The sequence below is a fragment of the Panthera leo genome, chromosome D4 (assembly GCF_018350215.1).
Source record: "Panthera leo isolate Ple1 chromosome D4, P.leo_Ple1_pat1.1, whole genome shotgun sequence".
Lineage (NCBI taxonomy): Eukaryota > Metazoa > Chordata > Mammalia > Carnivora > Felidae > Panthera > Panthera leo.
Window position 1 is genome coordinate 32,303,956 of NC_056691.1, and position 11,475 is coordinate 32,315,430.

Sequence of the window (11,475 nt, forward strand, 5' to 3'; positions counted from 1 at the left end):
CATTTTGGCAAAGATTAGGGTGGTGGGATTAATGTTAAATTTTTAGATACTTTAGTATATTTCAAATTTTATGATGATCATATATTAACTTTATAGATTGAAAAAGGTCTGAAATATAAGCTAACCAGGTCTTTAGTATATGTACCTGATTTGTAGGTATAACTAGTTTTGTGTAGTCAAGGAATAGTGACACCAGGAGGAGGCAAAGTATGTTTCAAAGGCCAGGTAGCAAACTGGGCAGAGATTTAATTCTGATTGCTACTAATTCTCTGCATATATTAATAGTCCTCTGGCTTCAGTTTCTTATCAGAACCATTGTTCTGTATTTTAGGCCAAAAATATTGACTTGTCTGTTTCTCTCACTTCTATCAGGAAATTCTGTTCCGAATATATCTGCAATCTGATCACTTCTCACTTCTCACTGCTGGTCAAAGTCACCATTTTATTTTGCCTGGATTGGTGTATATTGCCTCTGTGCTTCCAATCTTGTCTTTGCTTGGTACAGCAGCCAGAAAGATGAGCCTGCTCACTGCTCTGCTTAAAATCCTCCAGGAGAGTTACCTTAGAAAGCCGTGTCATCTCCTTGAAATACCTGTTAGAGTAGCAAGAATGGGAATGTACAAGAAGGGGAAGAGCCCCAGATTATTTCCCCCAAACTCTCTCTTCTCCTCATCTTCCCTGTCACCATTCTCTTTTTCTTATGAGTTCTAGTCACGCTCACATCCTTGCTATTCCTTGAAGAGCCCAAGAGGCTCCTTGCTCTTACTTAGTTCAAAATGCTTTTCTTTCAGATATCTGCATGATTTATTCCCTCTCTCAGGCACCTGAAATGTCTTCCCTCACCTACCCTGTATAACATAGCTACTCCCTGGTTTTTTCTACAGAGGGCTTATGACTTATTTATTGTCTATTTCACTCCATTCCTTGTTAGGGTTTCTCTTCATCCTTCCTGAATGCCTGCTCAGCAGTTAGGCCTTCAGTAACTGTTGAGTGACTGGCTAGATTTCTCATTTCTTCCCTAGTGGCTTTTTCCTCTGCTGGAGAGCTATGCATGCCACCCTTGTTCTTTGGCGAGGGAAAAAGTAAGGCTCTCTTCCAGGTACCAAATATTTCTACAAAGGTAATCTGGGAGCTTCTTCCCCCTTTTCACTGCTCAGATTTTTGTGTTCTATTATTCTTTACCAGTCAAGCAAATGAGTTTGTTTTCTAAGTAACTTTCCTGTGTGTGAGATCAATGCTTTCCTTTTTCCTGCATTTGGTATCATTTTATGTATATACTTTAGCATTTTGTCATTTATTTCTTCATTCGGTTGGCATGTAGTTATTATAGCAGATGTTACAAACCAGGCTGGATCCCAGACTGGAAGTTAAGGCTTAAAGAGACAGAGAGTCTGATTTTCCTTTGAGGGGTTTAGAGTTTCAGTGTATGGTCAGAAGTGTCAGCCGTTGGGACAGGCAACTGCTATAAGGAATGCAGAGAGGGAGGTCAAAGCAAACAGGATGGTTCACTTAGGCCTACTTGAGAAGGATTGAGAATCTTGCCAGGTAAGGAGGTAGGTAAAGGCTACTGTGATGGTAGGGAATGGTTTGGGCAAAGGCATGGAGAGTTCTGGTTTGTTGAGAGAAGCACAAATCGGTGCAAGTTGTTGGAGCTTAAAGTATAATGCAGGCTGTGGTGAGGGACAAGGCCCTGATAGTTATGTAAAGGCTGAATCTAGGCGCTTCTAAAGGATTATGTGTATCCTGTATAGAGGTTAGACTTCCATCCTGCAGCCCATGGATTTGGACATGTGTATCACATATGAAGGGGGATAGGCGAGGAGGTGGCCTGGAAGGTTTTTTCTTTTGCATGCCTCGTCCCTGAGGCAAGGAGAATATTTTCTGTCATGTATTAATATATCTATATCCATGCAGATTATTTTCTCCTTTATATTAAGTTAATAGTGGGTGGCAGGGTTTAATTTTGATTCTCCTCACATGTACTTTTTGAGATAGATGCTTATTTAAACCTTTACTGAATGATGATCACATCTTTATCTGTAGCCCTGATCTGTTTTAACCTCTTATTATCCCATAGCATGTTTTCATCTTTAATTTTTTTTAAATTTTTTAATGTTTATTTATTTTGATAGAGAGACAGAGAGCGAGCAGGGGAGGGACACAGAGAGGGGAAGACACAGACTCCGAAGCAGGCTCCAGGCTCTGAGCTGTCAGCACAGAGCCCGACACAGGGCTCAAACTCACGAACTGTGAGATCATGACCTGAGCCGAAGTCGGACGCTCAACCGACTGAGCCACCCAAGCGCCCCAGCATGTTTTCATCTTTATCTATTCCATCCTGTCCCAGTTTTTCTTTTTGTCAGGCAAATTAAAATTATTAAAAAAAAAAAAAAAAGGAAAGCTTTGTTCTGAGAGTATTTGTGGTTTGGATTGTCAGATGCCAGACACTGTTACTGCATCTGGAAGTGGGATGGGGCAGGACTCCTTTCTAGGGCAGGCAGGCCAGTGCTTCTTACTCAGTTTTGCACTCCATGTGTATTAGGTGATTAGTAAATGTTGAGGGAATCATCCTGACTATTGTCAGCATAATTAAGTTCATATTTTTATAGCACAGTCTGCTACCTACTTTTTTACTTTGACATCCTGTAAACTTTCCTCTTTTCTTTTTTCTTTTCTTTTCTTTCCACTTTGCTTTGCTTTGCTTTTCTAATTTACATCCAAGTTAGTTAGCCTATAGTGCAACAATGATTTCAGGGGTAGATTCCTTAATGCCCCTTACCCATTTAGTCCATCCCCCCACCTCTCCAGTAATCCTTTGTTTGTTCTCCATATTTAAGAGTCTCTTATGTTTTGTCCCTTTCCCTGTTTTTATATTATTTTTGCTTCCCTTCCCTTATGTTCATCTGTTTTGTCTCTTAAAGTCCTCATATGAGTGAAGTCATATGATATTTGTCTTTCTCTGACTAATTTCGCTTAGCATAATACCCTCTAGTTCCATCCACGTGGTTGCAAATGGCAAGATTTCATTCTTTTTGATTGCCAAATAATACTCTGTTGTGTGTGTGTGTATATATACACACATATATATACCGCATCTTCTTTATCCATTCATCCATGGATGGGCATTTAGGCTCTTTCCATACATTGGCTATTGTTGATAGTGATGCTATAAACATTGGGGTGCATGTGTCCCTTTGAAACAGCAACCCTGTGTCCCTTGGATAAATACCTAGTAGTGCAAATACTGGGTTGTAGGGTAGTTCTATTTTTTGTTTTTTGGGGAATCTCCATACTGTTTTCTGGAGTGGCTGCACCAGTTTGCATTCCTACCAGCAGTGCTGCACCAGTTTGAATTCCCACCAGCACTGCAAAAGAGAGGATTCTCCGCATCCTCGCCAACATCTGTTGTTGCCTGAGTTGTTAATGTTAAACATTCTGACAGGTGTGAGTAGTATCTCATTGTGATTTTGATTTGTATTTCCCTGATGATGAGTGATGTTGAGCATTTTTTCATGTGTCTGTTTGCCATCTGGGTGTCTTCTTTGGATAAGTGTCTATTCATGTCTTTTGCCCAGTTCTTCACTGGGTTATTTGTTTTTTGGGTTTTGAGTCTGATAAGTTCTTTATAGATTTTTGATACTAACCCTTTATCTGATATGCCATTTGTGAATATCTTCTCCCATTCTGTCAGTTGCCTTTTAGTTTTACTGATTGTTTCCTTTGCTGTGCAGAAACTTTTTATTCTGATGAGGTCCCAATAGTTCATTTTTGCTTTTATTTCCCTGGCTTCTGGAGACGTGTTGAGTAAGAAGTTGCTGCGGCCAAGATCAAAGAGGTTTTTGCCTGCTTTCTCCTTGATGATTTTGATGGCTTCCTGTCTTACATTTAGGTCTTTCATCCACTTTGAGTTTATTTTTGTGTATGGTGTAAGAAAGTGGTCCAGGTTCATTCTTCTGCATGTCACTGTCCAGTTTTCCCAGCACCACTTGCTGAAGAGACTGTCTTTATTCCATTGGATATTCTTTCCTGCTTTGTCAAAGATTATTTGGCCATACATTTGTGGGTCCATTTCTGGGTTCTATATTGTGTTCTGTTGATCTGAGTGTCTGTTTTTGTGCCAGAACCATACTGTCTTGTGGATTACAGCTTTGTAATACAGCTTGAAGTCCATCCTATAATCTTTTCTAAGCTCCTGACAAACTAAACTCTCTCTGTCCTTACAGTACTTCCAGGTATTTTCACTGCTTGGAATACTCTTTCTCTTGTCTGGCAAACCTTACACCTTCTAATAAGTCTTAACTGTGTTCCTTTCTGGGGAAGTCATCTCTGAGTAATTTAGGTGGAGTTAGTTACTCCTGTCAGCGTACAGTTTTGTGTTGAGGTTTGTTCTGCCTCTAGACAGTGAGTTTGGATGGTGAAGACAAACCTTATCCATTTCTCTGTCTCCAGTACTTTAGTCTGGTGCTTGGTAGTTTTGCTGAATGGGTAGTTTGTAAATTGTTCTAGGAAAGATTATGACAAGTGGAAGTATACCTAAAGTCAAGTCTGTGCTGGGGATGTTGAACATTGTCCATTCACTACTCAACCTAGACTAGGCCTTTATGCAGGTGCATGTATGACAGAGTGTTTCAGAACTGGTATATAGAAACAACACCTTTTGTAAACTTGTGAAGTTAGAAAATTTGTTCTTACTAGGAAGGATTTTGAGTAGGCAAGTAATACAATCAGGTCAGTGACTGAATCACAGAAATAGGAAGTTGGGAGGAGGAAGATTAGAGGCTGGCTTTTCCCCCAGGAGTCCAGGGAGAGATAAGGAAGTCTCCTCAATGATGTGGTAGAGGGAATGGTAAATAAAGGGGAAGAGTTCCTCCTGGGAATGCTTATATGCTTTTTGGGAGAAATGACCGCCAACCTTAAGCACACAATAATTCAGTGCTGATGACTGCATCATCTCCTCTGCAGAGACTGCCCTAAACCATCATGGAGGTGGCTGAGGTAGAGAGTCCTCTGAACCCCAGCTGTAAGATCATGACCTTCAGACCCTCCATGGAGGAGTTCCGGGAGTTCAACAAATACCTCGCGTACATGGAGTCTAAAGGAGCCCATCGAGCGGGTCTTGCAAAGGTGATTATCCTCAGATCCTTTAAGCCAAAAACAATCACTTGGCCTTTCATTTATGCTCTTAGTTTTCATGATATGGGAGATTGTTTATTCCAAAGGAAGATATTTGCAAATTTTTTTCTTGATAACCATGCAGGGCATTTGATTTCTTCACAGAATAATTATCTTATTTTTCAGTTAACTATTTATGCTAGGTTATGTTCTAGGGATTTTTTTAATTTTAATTTAAAATTTTTTTTTATTTAAACAAAACAAAACAAGAATGGCTCCTAGAAACCAAAGATATCCATGTGCGGGGCTCCAGAGGGGTGAGAACTATTCCTTCAACCCTAGGTGACCACTAATCTACTTTCTTTCTCTGTAGATTTGCCTGTTTTCATTTCTTTTCAGTTACTTGCTTAGCAAGTGTGGAGAGTGCTTGCTACATACCAGGCCTGATGCCAGGTGCTGGGGGGGGTATGATGGGATAGAACAGACCATGTTTCTGCCCCCGTTGAGCGTATATTGTAGTGGTAGCCTCTTTGGGTGGTGAACTAAGGACATTTAAGCAGAGACCCAGAAGATATAAAGAAACCAAGATGTGGGGACACAAAGAATAGCAGGTCCAGAGGCCTGGAGGCTGACCTGAGCTTCAAGTGTGAGAGGAAGGTGGTCTGTGGAATTGGGGCTCAATGAGCAGGGGAAGAGGTTGGTAAGTAAGGTGAGGGCCCTTGAAGGGACCAGATCATACTGGGCTTGCCTGGCCTTAGTAAGGATTAGGGGTTTATTCTAAGTGCAATGGGAAGCATTGGTGGGCTTAAAGCAGAGGAGTGGAGGACATGGTGGCTATTTGTATGTTTGTTGTTTTTGTGTCATTATTTTGAAAATGTCACAATGGCTCCTGCATGAAAAATGGATGTGAGGAGACAGAGTGGATACAGGGACTCCTGCCAAGGGTAGTTGGGATATACTGAGGGTCACAGAAAGCACTGAGGAATGCATTGCAGGTTTGTACCCATAGACCCAAAGTTAGAACTCTGTTTTTCTTAATGTTTATTTTTGAGAGAGACAGAGACAGAACATGAGAATGGTCAGGGCAGAAAGAGATGAAGTCACAGAATCTGAAGCAGGCTTCAGGCTCTGAGCTGTCAGCACAGAGCCTGATGTGGGGTTTGAACTCAAAAGCTGTGAGACCATGACCTGAGCCGAAGTCGGACACTCAACCAACTGAGCTACCCAGGTGCCCCCCCACCAAAGTTAGAATTTTGAAAGAGAGATCGTCTGTATAATTCATCCTTTGATCTCAACCTAAGATGGATTTTCTGTCCTTTCTATAATGGAAATATATTTCAATCAGAAAGCTTCCCTCATAAGAGGCTGGGGGTGAGGGAGGGAAAAATTTTACCTCAGAAGAGTATATTTTATTGCACTTACTTCATTTTATTATTCTAAATGTTAAACTTGTGATCTGGGTTTCTGTAGATTTGTCGGCATCACCTCATAAGTTCCTGAGCCCTGTCAGAGCCTGCTCAACTGTATCTGGGTTATGGGTTCTCCTTGGAATCCCCATCTCTGAGGGGAGGTCCAGTAACATTAAGAGCAGATATCCAAGGAGAGAACTTCCAGAACTGCAGGGGTTGGTGTTCAAGTCCTCCTGCATCTGGATGCTCCTGCTTGTGCTGGCATCTATCCCCTGAGGTCTGTCAGTTTGTTATGTATCGTTCAAGTCCCTCCTGAAAAGGTTTAAAATTTGGTGATATGAAGTAGAATGAAGGTTTATTAGCGGTGGGTGAGAGATAGAAAAGGAAGCTAAAGATAAAACAAAGAGGAAAGTAAAGAGGTTTATAATGAATTTCTCAGGTGAGGAATCCTTACTTTAACCTATTTATTGAGTTAGCTCTTAAAGAACTCCTTTATGGAACCTCAACACCGGATTATCTTTGAAGAGAAAAATAATTCTTGAGTTGAAGAGAATGTCATTTCAGAATCATTTGACACATATAATTTTGATCATAAACTAGTAGTGGGTTAGCAAGGATTTGGGCTTTATTTAGGTGGAGGGAAATTGGGGGTGACAGGTTGTCCCCTTCTCTGGGCTTTGAATGCAGCCCTTTGTCCTGTTTTTCTTGCTTTTTGTTTCTTGAAAACATAGATCTTAACTGTGTTCCACTGAGATTAGTGAGTGTCCTGTGGTAGGGTGGCACATTTAGTAACACTAGGCGGGGAAGTAGCACACACACACCCTCACAAGGGAGTTGCAGGCTCACAGGGTACACTTTTGCTGCTGTTGGCATTATGAATGGCAATTAGTTTCTGAATGTTGAACAAAACACACCTGAGTCTAGACATTTTTTTTTTTTGAGGGAGAGAGAATCCCAGAAGGGGCAGAGAGAGAGAGAGAAGCACGGCTCACCCAAAGCAGGGCTTGAGCTCACCAGAAGCCAGGCTCGTGCTCACCTAAAGGGGGGCTTGAGCTCACCCAATGTGGAACTTGAAGTCATGAACTGTGACATCATGACCTGAACTGAAGTCAGATGCTTAACTACTGAGGCATCCAGGCGCCCCTAGACACTTTTTTTTTTTTTTTTTTTTTTTTTAGTGAGATTTATTGACAAAGTTGGAGAAATTCATTTATTCAATCTTGTGATAATTTTCTTTTACTTATACTAGGAATACAATGAACTGGTTTTTTTTTTTTTTTTTTGGATTTTTTTTGTGGATTTTTTGGCCATTTGTGTTATCTTTTACATGAAGTCACATAAAGTCAGTTTCACCTACTTACCATTTTTTTTTTTTTTCTGGAAGTTGCAGCAATAGCAAACATGTAAAACTTCACCAAATCAAATTGTAAAAATCAAAACTATATTAATGCTGCTAGTTTGCTTTGAGGTCAAGTCCTGGAGACAGAACCACTTATGAGATTCTTTGTTAATGCACAATTTAATGAATTGCTCTTAAAATATGATTTGGAGAAAATGGTTCAGTAGTTCCAATAGTAGTGACTTTGGCCTTAGATTTTTCTTTAATCAACATTTTTTAGATTTATACTTTGGATTTAATTTTTATTTCCATAGTGAGAGATTTGACACCCTGACTTCTATGTAAAAGGTGGTGGTCAAGTTGGGAAAGTAAAGAATGTCAGTCTCTTTAAATTAAATGTAAAACTTACATTGTTTTTGTGGAGAAGGATTATGATGAACCTTTAATTACATATGAAATGGATAAAATTATTCCACAACAGTAATCTGGACATAGACTACCCTGGGCTATAGGTTATGCACATTACATAATTTTGTGTCCTTAAAGTGTGAAGAAAGATTGTAAGATGCACTGTTCTTCCCCTTCCTGCTTCTTCCTCAGTAGGTAAATGGTGATAATAGCAATTTATTTCAACGTAAGTAGTACAAATATAGATTTCAGTTAGAAAATTACTATTGGATATCCAGTCCAGGCTGGGATTGGGGAAATGGTGAAATAAAATAACATGTATGTATTCGTTTTGATAGAATAATCAAGAAGGTAAACTTTAGGAGGAATAGTTTTTTTCCTTCAGTTAGACTGATTGTAAAAGTTTAACTTTGAAATGTTTTAAAACCCTAAGTATGTTGTGCTTCCATTTCCTGTGTAAGAGAATCTGATGTGTTGATACTTAAAATTATAGTCCAAAAGTAAGATTTTTGTTATAGACCTGAACTTACAAATTTTTAAAGTTCTGTCTGAACATTTTTATCAAAAGTAAGTGTGAACACATACATGAAATATTTAGAAAGATAATGTTTAATGTTCTAAATTAAAATTCTCTAAATTTAGAAAATTGCTACAAAACTTTTTTTTCACAAGACAGGAAAATACTAAGCTCTAAATATAATATTAATTTTGATTGTAGATGTATTTATTTCTAAACAAGAGCCTGAATCAATCCATGTTTATTTGTTTGAATTACTTGCACTTATTTCTGATGAAAAAGTTAGCATTTATAACCTTTTTCCCTTTCAGTATATTATGAAGACAATTTAATGTACTTATCCATATCCATTTGGTACGATTATCCATATTCTTTTAAAGTATTGAGTATGGGGGTACCTGGGTAACTCAGTCGAATAAGCGTCTGACTCTTGATTTTGGCTCAGGTCATGATCACACGATTCATGAGTTCAAGCCCTACATTGGGTTCTGCGCCGACAGTGTAGCTCCTGCTTGGGATTCTCTCTCTCTCTCCTTCTCTCTCTACTCCTCCCCTGCTGTGTCTCTCTCTCTCAAAAAGAAATAAAAAAAAAAGTGAGAATAGAGACAATCATATTATATGCTATTGAAAACATATACTCAAGGGGCGCCTGGGTGGCTCAGTTGGTTTAGTGTCTGACTTGTGTAAACAGTTCAGAGCCTGGAGCCTCCTTCAGATTCTGTGTCTCTCTCTTTCTCTGCCTCTCCACTCTCTGCCTGCTCCACTCTGTCTCTACCTCTCAAAAAGAAATAAACATTAAAAAAAACAACAACACATACCCAATACTTTATTTTTCAATGTTTATTTATTTTTGAGAGAGAAAGTGCATGTACATGCATGTGTGCAAGGAAGGGGCACAGAGAGAGGGAGACAGAGAATTCCAAGCAGGCTCCGCACGGTCAGTGCTGAGCCTGACATGGGACTTGAACTCATGAACTGTAAGATTGTGACCTGAGCTGAAACCAAGAGTCAAATGGTTAACCCACTGAGCCACCTGGGCATCCCTCTATTCTCACTTTAAACTAACATACCTTGGATGCAATAAAATGTGAAATATCTCTGTATTGCTGATGAAAATTAAATTAACTTTAGATTCGACAGTGCCCTGTTGATTTTTTTTTTTTTTTTGGTAGTAAATACTGTGTTTTATCAGCTGTGTAACATTGGACAAATCACTCATTCTTCTGTCCCCGTTTTCTCATTTCATGAAGCTTGACCTAGAGTTTTCACAAAAGCTACTTGCAGGAACACTGTAGATCTGAATATGAAAGACAAAACCTTAAAACACTTATAGTATAACATAGAATGCCTTCATGCTCCAGAGTAGGAAATTTTTTTTTTTAAACCAAAGGTCAAAGCAGCAAAATGAACAAATTGGATTTTGTTAAGATTAAGAACTTAATGTTTATCAAAATATACTCTTAAGGTTGGAGGGCAAGTTATAGAGTAAGAGAAGATACTTGATATATACACACATATACATATAGATATTTGCAAATGTATATATACATGATCCAAGAATAACCAGACTATATAAAGAATTCCTATACATTAAGAAGAAAAAGACCAACAGTGTAGTAGTAAGATGGTTAAGAGTTGAGTAAGCACTTTATAAAAGGGGATATTCATAGGGAATATATAAAGAGATTTCTTTAATAATTAAGAAAATGCAAATAAGGTCCACAATTGACTACCATTATAGAACTTATGAGAAAGACTAAAATTTAAATGATCGGCAATATAAAGTGATGATGAAGATGTGAAGCAACAGGAATGCTCCATACACTGCTGGTGGGAGTTATTGGTAATAACTGTTAAATTTGATCTATACATATCCTATGTCCCAATAATTTCACTGTTAGGAGTGTCTGTGTATACGAGTTTATTTTAGAGAACTGTGTGCTCATATGCAGCAGAAGATGCATGCAATATTATTAATAGCTGTGTTCTTTGCAAAAGCCAATAAACAGAAAAAAACAAGTGACAACTAAATGGTCATCCATTTATGGATAAATATTTGTATGAAGGAATATTGAGTAGGAATGAAAATCAATGAACTTCAGCTATGTAGGTCATAATATGTGTTTTTTTTTTAATAAAGTTAATTTATTTATTTTTAGAGACAGTGAGTGAGCTTGCACAAGAGCAGGGGAGGGGCAGATAGACAGGATAGAGAGGGAGAGAGAGAATCCCAAGCAGTCTCCATGCTGACAGTGTAGAAGCAGATGCGGGGCTCAAACTCATGAACCATAATCATAGGCCATCATATTTGACCCCTAACAAAAATATTGAGTGAAATAGAAAAGATAAACCTCAAAGAAGATATGTATATATGGATGATTATATTTCCGTACATTTAAAAAAAAAAAAAAAAAAACAAACGGTGCTGGGATGCATACTCAGGCATAAAACTATAAACTCCAGCAAGGAAATGAATATCATAAATGCTATGTGAGTGGTTACCTTTTGGGCAAGAAAGGGATGTGTTTGATGGGCAGTTGGAGGTACTCTGGTGTTTGCTTTATAATAATTCACAGTTATATATTTGTGATTGTGCATTTTATTAACGTGTGCTATGTTTTGCGATTAATTTTTTAAAGTTTATCTTAAAAATTAAAACAATTTCTAAAGGTGAATAAATTCCAGCTATA

General features: G+C 38.5%; 1 protein-coding gene across 12 annotated transcripts in view; it reads left to right on the forward strand.

Moving 5' to 3' along the window:
* The window catches only part of KDM4C (lysine demethylase 4C), a 432,720-nt gene that overhangs the window by 33,426 nt on the left and 387,819 nt on the right, over positions 1 to 11,475 (forward strand). For all 12 annotated transcript variants that reach the window (XR_006196163.1, XM_042914120.1, XM_042914121.1 and 9 more), the window contains exon 3: positions 4,963 to 5,124. Coding sequence is in view for 11 of the 12 variants with exons in the window: in XM_042914120.1 (XP_042770054.1) it covers positions 4,981 to 5,124 (144 nt within the window). In the remaining variant the exon portion in view is untranslated. The remainder of the gene's footprint in view (positions 1 to 4,962; positions 5,125 to 11,475) is intronic.